At 47.6% G+C, this 22314-nt stretch overlaps 1 protein-coding gene across 3 annotated transcripts in view; it reads left to right on the forward strand.

Moving 5' to 3' along the window:
* Nucleotides 1-22314, forward strand: part of CCDC150 (coiled-coil domain containing 150) — a 93290-nt gene that overhangs the window by 30782 nt on the left and 40194 nt on the right. For 2 of the 3 annotated variants that reach the window (XM_073675321.1, XM_073675323.1), the window contains exons 10-13: nucleotides 11483-11590; nucleotides 11692-11816; nucleotides 13964-14141; nucleotides 16220-16288. In XM_073675321.1, coding sequence (XP_073531422.1) covers nucleotides 11483-11590; nucleotides 11692-11816; nucleotides 13964-14141; nucleotides 16220-16288 — 480 coding nt within the window. The remainder of the gene's footprint in view (nucleotides 1-11482; nucleotides 11591-11691; nucleotides 11817-13963; nucleotides 14142-16219; nucleotides 16289-22314) is intronic. The other variant, XM_073675322.1, reaches the window with a different exon arrangement.

Consider the following 22314-nt stretch of genomic DNA (forward strand, 5'->3'; position numbering starts at 1 on the left):
GATTTAGATCCAGACTCATTGCTGCCACTTCAGAACTCTCCAGCGCTTTGTTTCCATCCATTTCTGGGTGCTTCTTGAAGTAAGTTTGGGGGTCATTGTCCTGCTGGAAGGCCCATGACCTAGGACGCAAATCCAAAATCCATTGGTAATCTTCTGCTCTCATGATGCGTTGCACACAGTCAAGGCACCCAGTGCCAGAGGCAGCAACACATCTTTGAACCGCTACCATATTTGACTGTAGATACTATGTTCTTTTCTTTGTAGGCCTCATTCCGTTTTTGGAAAGCAGTAGAATGATTGTGCTCTACCAAAAAGCTCTATCTTGGTCTCATCTGTCCACAAGACTCTTTCCCAGAAGGATTTTGGCTCAATCACATTCATTTAGGCAAATTGCAGTTAAGCTTTTTTATGTCTCTCTCAGCAGTGGGGTCTTCCTAGGTCTCCTGCCATAGCGATTCATTTCATTCAAATGTCGATGGATAGTTTGCGCTGATACTGATTCACCCTGAGCCTGCAGGACAGCTTGAATTTCTTTGGAACTTGATTGTGGCTGCCTATCCACCATGAGGACTATCCTGTGTTTCAATCTTTCATCAATTTTTCTCTGCCGTCCACGTCAATGGAGATTAGCTAAAGTGCCATGGGTTGTAAAATTTTTTATTTATGTTGCACCCCGTGGACAAAAGAACATTAAGATCTCTGGAGATTGACTTGTAAACTTGAGATTGTTGATATTTTTCAACAATTTTGATTCTCATGTTCTCAGACAGTTCTTTTCTCCTCTATGTGGCACACACAGACACACTATGCAAAGATTGAGTCCACTTCTCTTTTTATCTGGTTTCGGGTGTGGTTTTCATATTGCCCACACCTGTTACTTTCCACAGGTGAACGAGCATCACATGCATGAAACAAAGTTGTTTACCCACACTCCACTCCCTCTTAAGCCATTAGTGTGCTTATTTGGTGTGCTGGAAGAGGAATTATGGGGACACCACATTAAAATTTTCCTACGGGAGACTCTTTTCTTAGCCAGGAAATTACTAGCTTTACGTTGGATGGGCTATCTCCATCCATCTGTTAGATCCTGGGTTGAACCGGTCAACTCAATTATACTTTACGAACATACAGTATATAAAAATAGAGACTGTCTAGGGAAATTTAATAAGATCTGGGACTTATGGAACTCATCCCATCTCACTATCTCGCCACGCAGATAATGATCTAGAGCTATTATGATGACTGAAGGAAAATACACAATGACTCACACTCTAATGTCTGTGTGTTAAAAAACGAATTAAAAAAAAAAAGTCGTTTACCCACAAATTTGGAAAGGTGCCAACAATTTTGTCCGGCCTATTTTTGGGTTTTAGTGTGGAATTTATGTCCAATTAACTTTTTCTATTTTTTTTTGTTACAATACACACAAAGGAAACAAACGTGGATAGCAAAACGTATAATTGCAATAATTTTCTGGGAGAAATACTTCATTGTCTGAAACTATTTCCAGGGTACCAATACTTTCGGCAATGACTGTATTATAAGGCGCAACTTAAAGGAGTTGTCCACTACCAGGGCAACTCATCAACCCCTTCTTGAACTAAATGTTTGGCCCCGATAAAATAAAAAAAACTATACTTCCCTCCCGTGCTGGCGCCGTTCCAGCAGGGTTCGGCACTCGCGATCCCGGGGCTGTGGTTCGATCTTGTGACACGTGATGCCCAGAACCCAATCAGTGCTGGAGTCACTGTCCCGCCTTCGTACGAAATTGAACATGAAGAGGAAGTCAGAGATTGGCTGCAGCTTGGATTTCCTCTTCATGTTCAAAACCCGCAGAGCAACAGAGTCGGCTCGAACTTGTGTTACCTCGGCCTGATCTGCTTCACACTTCTGCTTAATAATCTAACAGAAACTGTGACGACAGTTCTGATTGGGCACCGGGCATCACATGTCATTCCACCGCACCACAGCCCCGGGACCGCGAGTGCCGACACTGCTGGAACGGTGCCATCACGGGAGGTGAGCATAGGTTTATTATTTTATCGGGGCTAAACATTTAGATCAAGAAGGAGTTCTCCTAGTAGTGGACATCCCCTTTTAAAGAAGCATTTGGTACTAATTAAAAAAGGGATAAATACACCAAACAGACAAAAAAGGGGCAAATGCAATAAATAATCTTGTTTAATAGTTGTTTCTTTTTGAAAATTGTGCTGGTTTTGGATGGATTTGCTTTTGGGGTGGTATTCTCCTTTTTCTTATTGCAATAGTGTATTTCAGGCCAGAATGATTTGTCTCATTCAGACAATCCCTCCTCATATTGGATCTACATTTCTTACTCTGTCGCCTTTCTTTCTTCTGCGAACACCATTAGAATCTGAGGGCAAACTATGTGAAAATGGGAGAATCGTATGGGAAATAAATTAAATTGTGTCCATTAGAATGATTGGCCAAAATGTAATATAGGGGTGGCGCCATATCCACCACAGTGGCATTCATTCTTACGAGTAGTATCCACTGTGGCTGTTAGACGGGGTCTGGCTGGAGGAGTGACCCCTATACAGTATACTATGTGGGCTTGCTTTTTTCCCCTTTGATTCACTTTTAATTGTATTGATTTATTAGCTGTTTTTTGTGTTTGCAGAATTATTGGGCAAGTATTTTGACCATATTATCATTATGCAGATTTTTTCACCTCCAAGCTGTATAAACCTGAATGCTTATTGGATGAAGTCGATCAGGCGATGTGTATTTGTGTAATGAGGGAGCGTGCGACCAAAGGAAACAACACACTCTATCATAGTGTGCAGATTTATTAGGCAGCCTGTTTTCACTTTGTAAAATGACCAAAAAGAGATTTAACCTACTCAGAAAAGTCAAAAATTGTTAAGTCGTACAGCACTATTGAAATTTCCGAGATATTGGGGCGTGATCACAGAGCCATCAAAAGTTTTGCATCAACAGTTGCAGGAAACTTGTTGAGAAAATAGATTTGCATTAACTGCTAAAGATTTGAGAAGAATCAAACGTGGAGCGACTAGGAGCCCATTATCCTCCAGTGGTGTCATATTCAAGAACTGCGACCACCTTGGAGTGCACAGAAGTACAAGGTGTTCAATGTTCAGAGACATGGCCACGGGAAGAAAAACTGAAACCCGACCACTGCTGAGCAAGACTCAGGATTTCAAATGTCAAGACTGGGTCAAGAAATATCTGAAGACAGATTGTTCAAAAGTTTTATCGACTGATGAAATAATGGTGACTCTTGATGGAGCAGACGGATGGGCCTATGGCTGGATCAGTAACAGGCACAGACTTCCATTTTGACTCAGACACCAGCAAGGTGGAGGTTAGGTACTGCTATGGGCTTGCGTTATTAAAGATGAGCTAGTTGGACTTTCTCGGGTTGAAGTTGGACTCAAAATTAACTCCCAAACCTACTGCGGCTTTTTAGAAGACACTTTCTTCAAGCTCTTATACAGAAAAAAGTGTGCATCTTTCACAAAATCCATGATTTTTATGCAGCACAATGCTCCATCTCATGCATTGAAGTCTCCACTGCTGGCTGCCAGTCAAGTCCTTAAAGATGAAAGAATAATGACTTGGCCCCTTTCCTCACCTGACCTAAAATCTATTCAGAACTTGTGGGTCCTTCTTAAATGGGAGATTTATGGTGAAAGTAAACAGTCACCTCTCTGAACAGTGTCTGGGAGGTTGTAGTTGGTGCTTCCCAAAAAGTTGATCGTCAACAGATTAGAAAACTGACAAACTCCATGGATTTGGAAGGCTTATGAATGTTATTGCAAAGAAATGGAGCTATATTGGTCATTCATATTTTTTTTATTTTTTCTTAAATGTCAGAAATGTATTTTTGCTCATTTTTGAGTTATTTGGTTATTCTTACTTTAACAGATGTAATTTTTTTCCCATCTCAATGTTTTAATTTATTTATTTGCTTAATAATTCTGCATACACAGATATTCTCCTAAGAAAGACAAAACTGTACTTTTACTTTCTTAGATATATTCAGGGTTATTTTTTAATTGACCAGCAGCACTATAATTTTTCAATAATACAATTTATCATCAGTAATCCAAATTGCGTAATAATTTTGCACACAGTATAATATCCAAGCTTACATAAAAAAAAACAAAAAACTAAAATGTAACTTTTAATAAATCTCAATACAATCAGGATCTATATACCAACACTTATAGTGCTGGACACACATGAAAATATAGCAAAAATGCTAAAGTGCAGTACTGCAAAAACTGCATGCTAATAAACCATAAAAGGTTACCAACGTGTATTATTGCACATTTAGTCACTCGTTCCACACCGCAAAAGATATGGTGACAGCCGTATACCCCTACAAATTGGGCTCAAATATATTAATGCTTCACTTTAGCAACAATAACAGGATAAAGCATAGATGCTACCAGAGTGTGAAAACTACTTGTACAGGAGTGTATATATAGTTAATATCATATACCCAAAATGGGGTTATATAGTCAAAGGACCTAAACCAAATTGTGCCAAACACAACAAAATACACTGTTATAGAATCAACTAATACTCGGGGCCATATTATAATAATAATCTTTATTTCTCTATCGCTTCATTGGGGGACACAGGACCATGGGTGTATGCTGCTGTCGCTAGGAGGTTGACACTAGGCAAAAAAGAAAAATAGCTCCTCCTCCGCAGTATGCACCCGCCTACAGGCACCATGCTCACCAGTTTAAGCTTAGTGTCTGTAGGAGGTAGACCTGGATCCTAGCAGATCCAACCCTGTTGTGTTTTATTAATCTTTGTTCTTTCTTTTTCAGATACAGCTCTTCAGGTCTAACAGGGAACATTGCGTCCCCTGTTAACCCATCTCACAAGCGACCGAGAGAGCAGTGTGGCAACCCCCACATCGCCCACTCTCGGACCCGCTGGGCAGGACTTATCCCCTGTCACCTCAGGTTGTCTCAGGGTGGTTTCTGGTGGCTAGTCCTTGCCTGTTCCCCACCCCAGCCCCCTCCTCGGAGCGACCTGGGAGGGAGAATGTGGTCCCTGCGGGTGACCTTCCCCCAGATTCTGGGGTTGACACCGTCTCCTGCACTGTCCAGGACCGGACAGTGCGGGAAGGAGGAAAAGCCAGGATCCCCCCTTTTTCACGGAGGACATCCTGAGACCATCCTCAGAGGGGAAGAGGAACAAGACGTATCGGGATCCTAAGAGCACAGAGAGGTATTTCGTACCGTCTCTCAGTCGCAGGTCCCAGTTCCTCAGCGTTGCCGCCCCCTCTCACCAAACATGGCGCTTACCCTACAGCGCTTCCGGGGTCACGCCCACATCTTCTGCGCTCCCTCCTTCTTCCCCATTTTGCGCGGCAATTCTGCCCGCGCTTTTCTCCGTCGGGGGGTGTCACCGGTGGGCGGCCCCTCTTACCGACGGGTATACGCCCCTCCGACATCGACCAACCAGGGCCGAGGAGCACGGTGACGCTTCCGCCATGCCCTTGGGCTTCCCGCGGACCTATCAGGTCAGGTCCTTCTAGCCCGCCCCCTTCCCATCCGCCTATCAGAGCCTCGGCACTCCTCGTCATCAGGGCAGCTTACTTTACTCCTCCCCTACGCCGACGCCATCACTCTGCCTCACCGCAGATCTTCTTCCGGCGGCACCTACTCTGTCTTCCAGCAGTGACCCGCTCCAGACTTACCTCCGGAGTTCCGTTGGGGGACACGGGACAGTGTTTATTTCTTCAGGATCGGGTAGGCTCTGTCTTAACACCGACCCACACCCTTTCCTGCCCACAGCCGCCCCCCCTCTGCAGTATCCCTGGTCAGGCACATATGCCTAAACCCAGGGAGCTTTCGGTCTTTCCCTCTCACATTGTCACCTACTACGCCTGTACTCTTTGCGGTACTAAGTGGCCCGCGGGTCTCACAACAGCTTTCTGCTCGACCTGCAAACCTCCCGCCATGCTGGCACCCCAGGATCCCCCCGCCGCCCAGGACAAAGGAAGTCCCTCCCCTCCGGAGTGGGCTGTTGCTATGTCCCAATCTGTCTCTGACCTCACCAAGGTATCTCAATCTCTGGTGCAGGTCTTAGAACGCTTACCAGAACGCTTGCCTATGTTATCCATGGCCACCAGTGCTCCGAACTTTCCCACAGACGGTTCGCAGGCACCCCTGCCCCCTCCTCCCAGGGGCAGACTGAGGGCAAGTTCTCAGAAACGGACTCACACAAGCTCATCCTCCAGCTCTCCTGACTCCAAGATGCTCCCTGCGTCTCACACCTCTTCCCCGGAGGTCGCCCTGGGATCTAACTCTGCATCAGATTCAGACTCTGGTTCCGACTCAGACCAATATTCCAAGATCCAGGACATGATTGACAGCCTTATAACGGCCGTCAATCAGACTCTGCATGTTAAAGAGGACTAGAGCCCTTCTCAGGACTACGCAGTTTCTTTCTAAAGAATTAAGCGCCCCGCACACGCTTTCTCCAACCATGCAGAATTTGACGGTGTTTTTCAAAAACAGTGGGAGCTTAAACATGCTATACCCGTTTAACCACGACAATATCAGTAAATGGACGGAGTCCCCAGCTGTGGATCCTCCTGTCTCTCGCCTCTCAGCCAAGACGGTGCTGTCTCCCTTAAAGATACTACGGATAGACAGGTTGAGGCCCTGGCTAGGTCAGCCTTTGAGGCTGCTGGCACCTCCCTTTGCCCTTCCTTCGCCTCAACTTGGGTATCTAAAGCGATGTCCGCATGGGCCAAACAGCTCAGGCAGGGCATCCTAACGGGGCCTCCCCGGACGATCTGGCCGACCTAGCGGATCAAATCGGCCACGCAGGGAAATATCTACTCACGGCGTCCCTCGACGCCGCTGCATGCTCAGCCCGGGTCTCTAGCAATCTTATTGCCTTACGTAAAATTCTGTGGCTTAAAGCTTGGAGCGCCGACCCGGCTTCCAAAAGATCTCTAACTAATCTCCCTTTTCAAGGCTGTTTGGGTCTAAGTTAGACCAGATCATCTCTGATGCCACTGGGGGCAAGAGCACCTCCCTTCCCCAGCCCAGACCAAAACGCCCTTTTCCTAGGAGACGTTCCCTTCAATTCCGGTCCTTTCGTGAGTTCGCTCAACCGAACCCCTCCTCTCAACAGGACCGTACTCCAACACAACGGGAGAGACGTAAGCCTTCCTTTAGGCCCACTCCTAACTGGCGCCCAAAGGGTCGCTCCTCCAATTCCTCTGGGTCCCGATCACGATCCAACAGGTTTTCCTCAGCATGACGGGTCACTCCCTCCTGGGACTTCTCCCAGGGTGGGCGGCCGTCTGCTTCTGTTCCAAGACTCTTGGCTATCGGCAATAGAGGATGCCTGGGTCAAGGAGATTACCTCCGGCTACAAAATCAAATTCAACTCCAGCCCAGGAACACGATTCCTCAGGTCCCGCCCTCCTCAACCATCTCTGCTTCCCGGTTTCCTTCAGGCCATTGCCTCCCTTCTGCGCTCAGGAGTCATAGTCCCCGTCCCCTTTCAGGAAAGGTTTTCCGGTTTTTACTCCAATCTTTTCGTTGTTCCAAAGAAGGACGGCTCACTACGTCCGATTCTGGATCTCAAACAGCTAAACCGACAAGTACGCATCCGGCAGTTCAGGATGGAGTCCTTCAGGTCGGTAATAGCCTCGATGGAAACCGAGGAATATCTATGTTCAGTGGACATTCAGGACGCGTATCTTCACATCCCAATCTGTGCATCACATCAGAAGTTCCTTCGCTTTAAGTCCACACTCCATTCGTCTATGCATGAGTGTCCTGGGAAAAATAGTGGCAGCCATGGAAGCAGTGCCGTTTGCCCAGTTCCATACCCGGCCTCTTCAACTAGCCCTTCTCTCAGCTTGGGACAAGAACCCGTCATCTCTAGATCGACGCATCAGGTTACCTCGTCAAGTGAGAGGGTCTCTAACCTGGTGGTCCCGCCCTTCTTCCATCAGACCCGGGAGGTCTTTCCTACCGCTGCGCTGGCAGGTGGTCACCACCGATGTCAGTCTTATCGGTTGGGGGGCAGTCTTCCTCCACCACACGGTGCAGGGCCGGTGGAGTGCCCACGAAGTTTCCCTACCGATCAACATTTTGGAGATAAGGGCAATTTACCTGGCGTTGCGTCACTGGCAGGAGATCCTAGCAGGGTTCCCAGTCCGTGTACAATCGGAAAATGCCACGGCCGTGGCATACATAAACCATCAAGGAGGAACACGCAGCAAGCCCGCCTTAAGAGAGGTGGCAAGGGTGTTAGTTTGGGCCGAGAAGACAGTTCCAGCAATCTCAGCAGTTCACATCCCAGGGGTCGACAATTGGGCAGGGCCTTGCCTCAGAAGAATGGTCTCTCCATCCCGAAGTGTTTCACCAAATCTGCTTACGGTGGGGCACGCCGGACGTCGATCTCATGGCGTCTCGGTTAAACCACAAGGTCCCATCCTTTGTAGCTTGGTCCCGCGATCCGCTAGCGATCGCTCAGGACACTCTAGTCATATCATGGTCACAGTTCCAGCTGCCCTACCTCTTTCCCCCTCTACCTTTGATCCCTCGAGTCATCAAAAAGATCAAGACAGAGGGAGTACCGGTCATCCTAGTAGCCCCGGATTGGCCCAGACGCGTCTGGTACGCAGATCTAGTAAACCTGCTCGTCGACTCCCCCTGGAGACTGCCAGACTGGCCGGATCTTCTCTCTCAAGGGCCTTTTCTTCATCAGAGTTCTCGTTCTCTGAATTTAACGGTATGGCCGTTGAGGCCGCTGTGTTGAAGAAGGCAGGTTTTACTGACAACGTCATTCAGACCCTAATTAACGCCAGAAAACCCGCTACCTCACACATATACCACAGAATCTGGAGAGCCTTTTTTCATCACTGCGAACAGAATCAGCTGGCTCCCATGTCTTTTTCCTTACTGGTCATTTTGGCTTTTCTTCAGTCTGGCATGGAGGCGGGACTCTCTTAGCACTCTCAAGGGCCAAGTTTCGGCCTTGTCCATTCTTTTCCAACGCAGCTTGGCTGGCCGTCCTCAGGTCAAGACGTTTCTACAAGGGGTGGCCCACTTGGCGCCTCCTTATCGCCCTCCAGTGGACCCATGGGACCTTAATATGGTCCTAAGCGTTCTACAACAGCCCCCTTTTGAACCCATTCAGGACATCTCAGCCTCTCTTCTCTCCTGGAAGGTGGCTTTTCAGGTAGCGGTTACCTCAATTAGGAGGGTTGCAGAGCTCGCAGCCCTCTCCTGTTGGTCGCTTTTTCTGGTCTTCCATCAGGCCAAGGTAGTGCTCAGGCCAGTGCCCTCCTTTTTGCCGAAAGTGGTCTCCTCTTTTCACATTAATGACGACATTGTTTTGCCTTCCTTTTGCCCAGCTCCAGTGCATCCACTGGAGAAGTCCCTGCACAAGCTAGACCTGGTCAGAGCTCTACGTGTGTACTTTTCTAGAACGGCCTCCCTTCGGCATTCGGATGCCCTCTTTGTCATCCCTGAAGGGCATCGCAAGGGTCTTCCTGCTTCCAAGTCAACCATCGCCCGTTGGATACGTTCGACCATTCTGGAAGCATATCGCATCTCGGACAAGCCTCACCCTCCGGGAGTAAGGGCTCACTCCACCAGGGCGGTGGGGGCTTCTTGGGCGGTCCACCATCAGGCTTCGGCCTCTCAAATCTGTAAGGCCGCAACTTGGTCTTCACTCCACACCTTTTCAAGGTTCTACAAGGTCCACACTTATTCTTCGGCTGATGCCAGTCTTGGACGGAAGGTCCTGCAGGCGGCGGTCGCCGCAGTCTGACCTAGTCTGTGACTATCTAGTGTTCTCCCACCCAAGGGACTGCTTTGGGACGTCCCATGGTCCTGTGTCCCCCAATGAAGCGATAGAGAAAGAGGGATTTTTGGTACTCACCGTAAAATCTTTCTTGGAGCCTTCATTGGGGGACACAGAACCCTCCCTGATTTTGGGCATATGTCCAGTTGGCCCTATTGGGCATCTCATTCAGTTCTGTTGTGTCCCGTTGGGCATTGCATTGTTGTTTTTTTTTATGCTTCTCCTACTGCTTTAGCCACTAGCTGGTGAGCATGGTGCCTGTAGGCGGGTGCATACTGTGGAGGAGGAGCTATTTTTCTTTTTTGCCTAGTGTCAACCTCCTAGCGACAGCAGCATACACCCATGGTCCTGTGTCCCCCAATGAAGCGATAGAGAAATAAAGATTATTATTATAATATGGCCCCGAGTATTAGTTGATTCTATAACAGTGTATTTTGTTGTGTTTGGCACAATTTGGTTTAGGTCCTTTGACTATTTAACCCCATTTTGGGTATACATGATATTAACTATATATACACTCCTGTACAAGTAGTTTTCACACTCTGGTAGCATCTATGCTTTATCCTGTTATTGTTGCTAAAGTGAAGCATTAATATATTTGAGCCCAATTTATAGGGGTATACGGCTGTCACCATATCCGTGTAGTATATATTATATCTTTTTTTGTGGTGTGGCCCGAGTGACTAAATGTGCAATAATACCCACTGGTAACCTTTTATGATTTATTAGCATACAGTTTTTGCAGTACTGCACTTTAGCATTTTTTCTATATTTTCATGTGTGTCCAGCACTATAAGTGTTGGTATATAGACCCTGATTTTGAGATTTATTAAAGGTTAAATTTTAGTTTTTTTTTATGTAAGCTTGTTTGTTAGCCCCGGAATAATATATAGTTGTCAATGTGATCTCACACAGTATAATATCTCCTAACCAGAGAAAGAACAGGAATTTATATGGATAACATGCAGGTTGCGCAGAACCTTCTCCCACAAATCTGTGTGCAGCTCCTCCGTCTCTATAACATGATGCTGGCAGATCATACAGTATGTCTAATATGACCGTCACCTCCTCTCTTCTTATGATCGCCGCTCCCCATCTTGCTTCATGTGGATGATGCGTCCTGCGTCGTCCACTCAATGTCCCCCATCATGCTCTTGCTCAGTTGTATTTCTCTCTGCCCTGCCAAGTGCAGAGCAAAGTATTGCAGTGCAGATGTGTCGGTGCTATTTGGCCTTTCCCCACGCATGAGCTTTACAGTACTTTGCTCTGCCCTCTGCAAGGCACAGAGAAGTACCCCTGAGCAGCAGCCCGATGACACACTGTGGATGATGCAGGATGCGTCATCCACATGAAGGAAGAAGGGGGTCAGCATCGCAAGGAGAGAGGAGGCACCGAATCAAGACCAACTACGCCCATCAGACTGGACCGTGGCGTAGGCAAGTATAATAAAAGGTCTTTTTTGTGTTCTGCACAGTGAAGTGGGGACTTATATACAACATTCTATAATGCGGTATGTAAGGGTGTACAGGTGCTGGCAGTACTTTATATGGGAAAAACCTGGTGACAGGTGCCCTTTAATATCTGACAGAGCTATCTCACACAGATATGCAGTTATTCTGTATTCTGCTGTATTCTGCAGTGTCTAAATCAGGAGTTGGAGAATCAGTCCTCTGAACTCACAGCGACTGTGCAAAAAGTAACCAACCAAAACCTACAACTCATGAGCCAACACCAGCTGGAACTCAAGGTACCCAAATACTGGATTCTTGACTCTTTAAAGCTCAATTCAGTTTCTTTTACCTATATATAGATTTTTTTTTTTATTGCTATTTTTAATCTGACTACCAGGTAGCACAAGACACTATGGCCAAAAAACTGCAGGAACAGGAAACCTTGCTGAGCGTTGTCCAGACAAGCCTGAGTGGGGAAGTGCAGAAAATACTTAGTGAGCGAAGTCAGCTGGAGAGAGAACTGTAAGCTACTCGCCTCTATATTATTAACACCGAGATTGAGAAGTCAAATTAATGCTGAGAAGTGATTTTGGTTTTGCCTATAGCAACCAGTAAGATTTATTGCGCCACTCACCTCTGCATGACTTCAGTGGTGCTCATGAATTGGCTTCTACAAGTGCTTGCCAGAATATATATACGGCCGGCAGGTATCATTCACCTGTCCTATCATTATAATAGGAGTCATGTCCTGGCAGCCACCTGTAGATCGAGTGAGTTTAGCATCTCTTACCTTTATAATGTAAACGAAAGTATAGCAGGAGAACCACTTTAAATTTAATTTGCAAAAAGTTACATTTCAGTATTATTTTATTTTTTATTTTTTTTGCTATGTGTAACTGCACTATTGGAGCTTATTGGGATTCTGAAATGGCGATACAGGGCTAACCTCTTCCCGACCCAGCCATTATCTGCTGGCAAAGATGTAAAGTCAGGAAGCCTGCGTATGACGTAACAGTAAGCGTTAATGGATTAAAAGGGTATTTTCATCTTAAAAATTATTGACATATTCCTGGGATATGATCATCACTTTATAAACAGTGAGGGTAAAATTTACGGTGACACTAGCCGTCTCTATTGAGATGAATATGGGGGTGTTTCTGGTACCCCCACACAGCTCTACAGAAAGTATAGTAGACATCAGACCGACACCAACATTACTTTTATAACCTGTCTGATTTCATTGGTTTTAAAAGTAAAAAAAGGGGTTTTCAGTCTTTGCTGCAACATTTCTTGTCAGTTATATTGCAAAATACTAGTTATGAACCATTGCTGTCTGGCCTGGGACAACTCATAAAGTCCCTCCTATACACTGATGACAAACAGATCTTCCTCTCTGGCCCAGATGTCACCTCTCTGCGGTCCAGAATCCCAGAGTGTCTCTCAGCCAGATCCTCCTTCTCCTCTCGCTTCCTAAAGCTAAATGTGGACAAAAATGAACTAATAATTTTTCCTCTATCTCACCTAACCCCCACCTGATCTATCTATCACAATTATTGAAACCACGCTCTCCTCAGTACCGGAAGTCCGCTGCCTCAGAGTAACCCTCGACTCTGCCTTGTCTTATAAACCGCACATCCAAGCTCTTGCCACCTTGTGCAGCTTATTTTTAGAATCCGTTCTTTCCACAACCCTAAATCTACTAAAATGCTAGTGCATGCCCTCATCATTTCCCACCTCAACTACTGCAGCTTCCTCCTGTGTGGCCTCCCTGCTAACACTCTCACACCTCTCCAGTTCGTCCTTAACTCTGCTGCCCGATGAATCCACCTCCCTACTCCTCTGCTTCTCCCCTCTGCAAATCCCTTCACTGGCTCCCAATTTCCGAACATAACCAGTTCACATTGCTAACACTGACCTAGAAAGTTATCCATTGTCTGTCTCCTCCATATATCTCCAAACTAATCTCCTGATATCTTCCAACACTCAACCTCCTTTCCTTCCAAGACCTCCTTCTCTCCTTCACACTGATATGTTCCTCACCCAATCGTCTACAAGACTTCTCTGGGTTATCCCCCGTTCTCTGGAATTCTGTGCCGCAAAATATACGATTATCCGCCACACTCTGAACCTTCAGACTGAACTTGAAGACTCATCTCTTCAAGAAAGCTACAGCCTGCAATGACCCCACTGCCACCTCACCACCACCAAAGCTGCTGCAACCCCCAAACCTACTGTCTCCTTCCCCATTATCCTGGAGACTGTAAGCCCACAAGACCTGGGCCATTTCCTTTCTGTACCAGTCTGTCAATGTTAGTTTATTCCCTGTGTTTTATATGTGTATTGTGTATGTAACCCCTTCTCATGTACAGCACCATAGAATCAATGGTGCTCTAAAAATAAATTATAGTAATAAAGTTGGTGCGAATCAATTCGCACGACCTCGTCCGTCAGCCACAATAGTGTGTGGCCAGTCCACTGGACGGGAGCCGTGAGAACCGCTTCTTACCTGATGGCAGCTGCGACTTTTCTTATGATTAGTCATGGATGGCATCAAGTAAGAGGCAGTTCTCATGACTCCTTCCCAGCAGGCCACAAATTACTGACGTGGCCCATGGACCGGGTTTGTGCAATTAGATTTTCAACAACTAACTCTACTGTCTAATTTTCAGAGAAACACTCCGTACTGATTACAGCAAATGTAAAGAAAATGCGATAGATACAGAGCAGAACAATGTGGTCCAAATGGAATTGCAAGAAAACACCATTGCTAGTCTGAGAGCTGATCTGGACTCTGCCCTTCAGAATAAGACGGTTCTAGAAAATGAAAAGATGATGCTACAGGAGGAGGTATCACACTGACAATCTGTCTCACTTATATTAATCACATTGTTTTTTGTCACATTATGTCCTGTTTTACATAATGCATCTAGTAGTGTTGAGTTAGGTAGAAAAAAAAAAAATCCATCAAAAAATGGCCACGGCGCGTGCGCAGTAGCAAGCGATAGCTGGTCCTGCGCAAGCACAGGCACCACTTTACTTGATTTAGATTTTTTTTACCTAACCCCACACTACTAGATGCATTATGTAAAATAGGAGGCAGGTCAGTGAGCGATCAGTGACCTGTCATAAGAGCATATAGCTGAATAAGTAAGTAGAGCACCAGATAGAGCGCCGTCCCGGAGCACGAGCATATCATTATCTCCAAACTGAAAGTAAAGATTACACAAGAACCACAGGACGGATTTCATCCACCAAGGTATCATTTTAATCAGTGTAATGGCACCCTCCTGACAGTGTATGTAGTTTACTGAGCTCAATCCTCTTGACAGGTGCATTTTAATGGGAAAGAGGGGAAAAAGCGCTTGCCAGACATCTTGCATTACTACAGTGCCATGAAAAAGTATTCATACCTTGTTTCACATTACAACCACAAACTTAAATGTATTTTGCTTGGATTTTATGTGATATACCAACGCAAAGTAGCAAGTATTTAAGTGTAAAGGAAATGTTAAATGATTTTCTAAAGATTTTAAAAAGAAAATTCTGAAAATTGTGACCCGCATTTGTATTCAGACCTCCCCCATCAATACTTTGTAGGACTACTTTGCGCTGCAATTACTGCTGCAAGGCTTTTGGGGTATGTCTCTACCAGCTTGGCACATCCAGAGTCTGATGTTTTTGACCATTTTTCTTTGCTAAAGTCTTACCACTGACATTTAGAAGATTTGGGATTTAGGTCTGGACTTTGACTGGTCCATTCAAATACTTGAATTTATGTATATGTGTATGTAGGGTGTGTGTGGTTTAAGATAGTCGCTATCCGCCACCTTCTCCAGTTTCCAACAGTGTTCTGCTCCTCTTCTCAGTGACGTCACTGCTCTTCAGACTCTCCGGGTCACTCCATATTCTATACGTGAGCCGGAAGCCTCTTTTACAATATACGTCTAAAGTGCCTCGTTCTGGCGCTCCATAGTCTTGCATTGTAAAAGCATCTTCTGGGTCATGCTGGAGAGTTTGCAGAGGGGTGACATCACTGAGAAGAGGAGCAGAACAGTGCTGGATACTGGAGAAGGTGGCGGTAGGTGAGTCTCTTCACACACATACACACTCTACATACACATATTTAGTAGAAAGAAAACAAACAAACTTTGAGTGCTTCCCATCTCCAAAATCCTATCCCAATAAGTAGTAGGTATAATAATAATAATAATAATAATAGCAAATGTAGTACAGTTTTTCTGATACTCTGTCTCTTTCCTCATGTGCAGGCATTGCACGGTCTGGCCTATCCATGGTTACAACCACTAGCAACTAGATAACTAATAGTCACTATATCAGTAGTTGATATAGGATAGGATCTTGGAGCTGGGAATACCCCTTCAACTTGGAATTATATTGTGATTCTTAAAGGGGTTGGCCACTTTTCTTTATTTTAGGAAGTGCATTGGGCCATGATTTTATGGCGCTTACTAATGTATGAGTATCACAGGTTCTCTACTTGCACTTGTAAATTTTGCCTGACTCACAGACTGCATGGCTCTCCGATCCACAACATGACAGTTCATGGAGGAGCATGTGATCCTCATCCTCCAATTGAAAAACACTTCAGATGGAAAGCTGCTTTTCATTTGGAGAAAGCTGAATGACTGGATTGGTCACAGGCTCCTCCATCAGCTGCCATTTGTGAGTAAGGCTGTACAAACAGTGCAGAAGGAGAACCTATAATACTTATCTATTAGTAAGTGGCCAACACATTTATTGTAATATTGATGAAGTGGCCTACCCCCTTAAGTGTTTCCTTAATTTTAGTGGAGCAGTGTATTATTATTTTATACCCTATAGAAGTAATGTAACTGTGTCAGTCTGTTCACATTTGCAATGCTCTGTACACAGCTGTTGGAAATAATATTTTGTGTGTTATGCAGTTTTATAAGACTCTTAATGATTTTATGGAGAGAAAACAAAACCTGGAAGTTCACTTGACTGAAAGCAAGGTAATTCTAGTCACTTAATCCTACGCCTATGACTTGTTAACAAAAAAAAGTATGACTACACTTTAATTGGGTTGTCCACCACATTTTTGTTTTTAAAAAAATTAAAAAAAATAAAGTGGTATACTCTTCTACCAATCTCCTACTTCTTCTTTTTGTAATACGTTTTGGGTCTTTTCTTCCTGGTCTCATCATTGACTCGATGGAAATGGCCAGAAATGCCTCCTTGCTGGATGAGACTGGTCACAGCTGTGGCCAGTGACTCTCTGAGCCGGCATTTTCTCCCATTTTAACCCCTTCACGCCACGGCCGATTTCCATTTTGTGTTTCCGTTTTTTCCTCCCCTTATTTTTCTGACCACATAGACATATGAGGGTTTGTTTTTTTGCAGGACGAGTTGTACTTTTGAATGACACCATTCATTTTACCGCATAGTGCACTGGAAAATGGGAAAAAAAATTCCAAATGCGGTGAAATTGTGTAAAACAAACGCATTTCTTGCATTGTTTTTTGGGAATTGTTTTTACAGTGTACATTTTGTGGTAAAAATGACCTTGCAATATGATTCTCCTCATCAATATAATTACAGTGATACCCAACATGTCCATTTCAGCAGCAGAATGGAAGGAAGGGAGACACAGACATTACTAGTGGGTAGGCGGAGCCCCACAGGATAGAACACCTCAGATTACAAAAAAGTGTTGACCGGCCCCTCCAGCTTGGGCTCCTCCTACTCCAGCTCCCCAGTCTAAAATTTGAGGTCGCAGAGGATAGTCGCTGCGGGAGCAGCTCCTCAGAAAATTTTTTATTTTTATCGGACGGAGACTTGGACCCCCCGTGGTCTAGACGTCTCAGGGGTCTCAGCGCTGCTGGACCCCCACCCCTCCCCTGGCAGATCTGCATACCCTTTATGGTGGTCCCTGCAGAACTCTGCCGGCCCCGGGGGATGAGGGACGCTTCCCGGTGGAGACGCAAACCGCGCCATTGGGGTCCCTGCGCGCTCCGCCCTGGGGGGAAGCTAAGGGCCACAGCGCCACAAATCCCTAGGGGTCCCTGTGGCGCTCAGCTGGGTGAGTACTCAGCATTGGTAAATGTGTTTGAGTGCTTCTGCGACGGCCGCTGTTACATGTGTACTGTTGGTGACTGTGTGTTTTTTTGTCCGCAGGTGGATCCCTGCAGGACATGTGAAGCGGGGCAGGAGCGGAGAGCGGAGGAGTCGCGCGCTTTTTTGAATGCCGGCGGTGGGGGGCGTGGCTTCGCGCCTTCCCGGTCTTTTCGCGGGCAGGTAGCGCTCTGAGCGCGCGCTTTCTCCTGTCCCTCCCCTTCCGGCTTCTCTCTTCACTGCGCGGCAGCCATTGCTGACGGCCTCCTCCGGCTCCTCACTCTCCTCTCCTCCCGTCAGAACCGAAGGAACACTGCACAGCGGCCAGCTGGGTGAGTCGCTTCTGCCTGTCAGGGCAGAAGCTTAACCTCCTCACCCCCACAGCACAGGGCACCTTTCTGCGGCACAATTAGGTGGCAGACTGTGCTGCCCTGCAGCTACTACCTCATATAGAGGTTTTTTTGTCTGGGACTCGCACACCTCTTTCATTTAGCAGAGGTTGTGGGGAGTCTGCTGCATTAACCCCCTGGTAGGCGGTTAACCCTTAATTGGGGGACAGCTGGGTTAGCTCTCTCTTTAAGAGCTTTAACCCTTCAGCGTTCGTTTCTTTCCTTTTAGAAGCCACACGGTCCTAGTTACTGACAGGTTTAAGCCTGCTATATACTGTGTGAGGGCATGTCAGATCAGGGTCCAGGAGGCGCGGACCGTCTCCCAGGTCCGCTACAGGATCAGTCTCACGTATCTGACTCGCAGGAGTCCTCGACGGCGTCAAGTGTAGCGCAGGTCGGGGGGCTCAGTGATGTTAAAATGGAGGCTCTCACTCGTTCTATTGATAGCCTGTCTGACCTTCTAGGTCATTGGGTGTCAGCTAGATCCCAACTGTCTTCTCATGGCAGGAAGCGCCACAGGCCGGTACTGTCCTCCCCGCGCAGCGACTCGGAGATCTCTGATATGGAGGGTTCCCCTTCAAGCTCTGCTGGGGAGATGTCTGATTCGGATAAAGAGGGTCGGCAGGGGCGCTCTGCCTCTCTTTTGGGCCGTGTGGATGCTTTTATTGGAGCTATGAGGGAGGCGTTACAGTTACCGGAGGAGGTAACTAGACGCCCTGGTAAGTCGGCCCGGCTGTTTCAGGAGTCGCATAGGTCGCGGTCAACGTTATCATCTCTGGATGAACTTGATGGGGCGGTGGAGAAGGAACGCTTGTGTCCGGATAAACGTTTTCAGGGGACACGGTTTTTTGAGGCACTGTATCCGTGTTCTACGGAGTCGATTGCTAATTGGATTCCTTCTCCTGAAGTGGATGTCCCTTTATCCCAGCTTAGCAAATCTTCATTGCTTCCTGTTAAAGGGAAGGCGAGCCTGCTGGATCCGCTAGATAGAAAAACGGAGTTGGCGGCTAAATCCATCTACGAGGCCGCAGGTCATGGATTCAGAGCGGCGTTAGGAGCCATGTGTGCTGGTGAAGCTTCCCTGAGGTGGTTGGACCGCCTACGGACGGCGTGGCAAGATGGATCCCCGCTATCCGAGGTAGAAGGGCTTTTCAGGTTGTTGGAAGAGGCAGCGCGATATGGCAGAGATGCAGTTCTGGATACTACGTCACTGCTGTCCAGGGCACAATCCTCGGCTGCCACAGTCAGAAGAGCACTGTGGCTTAAGCAGTGGACCGGAGACGCGGTTTCCAAGCAAGGTTTGCTGTGTTTAGCTTACAAGGGTGGTCAGCTGTTTGGGTCTGACCTCACGGAACTGATTGCTAAGGCCAAGGCAAAAGAAACGGCCTTACCGCAGCGAAGAGCTGTGGCTTCTGCGTCTGGCAAGTCTAGTGCCGGTAGTAGTCGGCGGCCGTTTCGGCCCCTGGGACGGTTCGGTCAGCCCTCTTGGGGATCGGGTCGTCCCTCGTTTTCAGGAAAAAAGACCTCTCAGAAATCCCGCACTCCCTGGAAACAGAACTTCCGTCAAGACAAACGGGAAGCTGACAAAAAGCCCGCTAAGGCGAACTGACGCCAGGGTCTCACTCGAGGGTCCTCGAGTGGGGGGTCGCCTGCTCCAATTCGAGTCGACTTGGGCGTCCCACGTTTCAGACGCCTGGGTGACGCTTGTTGTGTCGGCAGGCTATTTCATAGAGTTTCTTTCTCGACCCCCGGACAGATTTTGACAATCTCGCATTCCGTCAGAGCCCGAGCTAGCTGACGCTCTACGGCGGGAGGTCGATTCCCTTCTCTGAATGGTGTGGTGGTGCCGGTTCCGCCGGAGGACTGGGGAAGGGGGTTTTACTCCAACCTCTTTGTGGTCCCCAAAAAGGAGGACAAATTTCGCCCCATTCTGGATCTCAAAAAATTGAATCTGCATGTCCGGACCCGGAAATTCCGCATGGAGTCGCTTCGCTCGGTTGTGGCGGCTCTGTCGCAGAACAATTTTTTTAGTGTCAATCGACATTCGCGACGCTTATTTGCATATTCCCATCGGAAGGGCCCACCAGCGCTTCCTACGTTTTGCCATAGGTCAGGACCATTACCAGTTTGTGGCCCTGCCATTCGGGTTGGCCTCAGCGCCCAGAGTTTTTACAAAAATTCTGGCACCTCTCATGGCGATTCTTCGAAGGCAGGGGGTTACAATTCTTCCCTACCTGGACGACCTTTTGATTGTGGCGTCCACAGAGGAGGAGGCGGTGAGGGCTCGCAACCTATCCCTTCAGCTCCTGGAGGACTTCGGATGGCTAGTCAATTGGAAGAAGTCATCTCTGGAACCATCGCAGTCTATCCTGTTTTTGGGGATGCACTTCAACACGGTACGGGCAGTGGTGTCCTTGCCTCCGGACAAGCAAGCAAGTCTTCGTCAACATGTACGGGTTATGAAGTCTTCGACAGCAATGTCCCTTCGAAGGTGTATGCGCCTTCTGGGTTTGATGGTGGCGTCAATGGAGGCGGTCCCGTTTGCTCAATTTCATTCCAGGGGTCTCCAAATGCTCATTCTGACCCGTTGGGATCGATCGCAGGCTTCGCTGGATCGCAGTGTCATCATCTCACACAGGGTGCGAGAGTCTCTAGGATGGTGGTTACATCCAGAAGCGTTATCCCAGGGGAAGTCCTTCCTCCTTACGCGGTGGTCGGTCATAACCACCGATGCCAGTCTGACGGGCTGGGGGGGGGGGTCTGGAACGATCTCTGGGTTCAGGGAGTATGGTCGTCAGAAGAGTCTGTCCTGCCGATCAACATCCTGGAGTTGAGGGCGATTTTCCTTTGCCTCCAACACTGGATGGTCCCTTTAAGCGGTCTGCCAGTCCGAGTGCAGACCGACAACGCGACGGCGGCCGCGTATATCAACCATCAAGGTGGGACGAGGAGCTCCAGGCTCATGATGGAGGTCTCTCGGATCATGGTATGGGCCGAGGCCAGGGTTCCAGCCATCTCCGCGATTCACATCCCAGGAGTTCAGAATATCACGGCGGACTTCCTCAGTCGCGAGAAGGTGGATCCCGGAGAATGGAGTCTTCATCCGGAAGTTTTTGCATTGCTGTGCTCCCGTTGGGGAACTCCCCAAGTGGATTTGATGGCATCCAGGTTCAACGCCAGGTTACCGACGTTCATGTCCAGGTACAAGGACCCGGAGGCTGTGGCGGTGGATGCTCTAGTGGCTCCGTGGGACCAATTCGAGCTGATCTATGTGTTTCCGCCGATATCCTTACTTCCTCTGGCGTTACGTCGGATCAAACTGGAGAGAGTCTCGGCTATGTTGGTGGCCCCAGATTGGCCAAGGAGTACGTGGTTCTCAACGCTGGTGTCGCTTCTGGCAGCGCCTCCGCTTCCACTTCCACTTCGCCCGGACCTGTTAACCCAAGGGCCCATTCGTCATCCGGACCTGAAGTCTCTGCGTTTGACGGCATGGCTCTTGAGACCGAAATCTTGACCCGTCAAGGATTTTCAGCCGAAGTCATTGCCACTCTGCGAGCGGCCAGAGGTCCTGCTACCACTAGGATTTATCACAAGACTTGGGAAGCCTTCTTCTCGTGGTGTTCGAGTTCTTCAAGGAACCCCAGGATTTTTTCCATTCCCAATTTGTTGGCCTTTTTGCAGTATGGGCTGGACAAGGGTTTGGCAGTTAGCACCCTGAAGGGTCAGGTTTCCGCTCTATCCTTGCTGTTTCGGAAGGCTATCGCCTCGCGTAGGGACGTACGTTCCTTTTTTCGCGGGGTAACCCGTCAGTTTCCGCCGCGGAAGGCACTTGTGACTCCTTGGAGGCTCAATCTTGTCTTGGAGGCTCTTCAACATGGGCCTTTTGAGCCTATGGACTCTGTTAGCCTTTCATTGCTTTCCTGGAAGGTTGCCTTCCTGGTGGCGGTCACCTCTTTGAGAAGGGTTTCTGAGTTGGCGGCTCTTTCTTGCTCGGCTCCTTTTCTGGAGTTTCACCTGGATCGCGTAGTGCTTCGCACACGGGGCGACTTTCTACCTAAGGTGGTGTCACAATTTCATGTTAACCAGGATATTGTGTTGCCCTCGCTCTGTCCAGAACCGAGGAATGCGAAGGAACGGGCCTTGCACACATTGGATTTAGTGCGGGCGTTAAAGTTCTATTTGTCTATTACTCAAGGTTTTCGGAAGTCGGACTCACTTTTTGTGATTCCAGCAGGTCGTCGTCGTGGTCAACGAGCTTCCAAGGACACTATAGCTCGATGGATTCGGTCGGCCATTTTAAAGGCTTACCGACTTAAGGGCGAGCCTTGCCCAATTAAGAGAGCTGTGGGTTCATCATGGGCTTTTCATCAAGGGGCCTCGGCAGCTCAACTCTGCTGGGCGGCTACCTGGCGCTCCGTCCACACTTTTACAAAGTTTTATAAGGTGGACGTCAGTGCTTCCGCTGATGCGGCCTTAGGACGTAGGGTCCTGCAGGCGGCTGTAGTTTAGGTTATCTCTTTAACTTGTGTTTAGCGCTG

Source organism: Phyllobates terribilis, unplaced genomic scaffold (assembly GCF_046119375.1).
Source record: "Phyllobates terribilis strain yellow unplaced genomic scaffold, ASM4611937v1 Scaffold_3__8_contigs__length_932513732, whole genome shotgun sequence".
NCBI classification, from domain to species: domain Eukaryota; kingdom Metazoa; phylum Chordata; class Amphibia; order Anura; family Dendrobatidae; genus Phyllobates; species Phyllobates terribilis.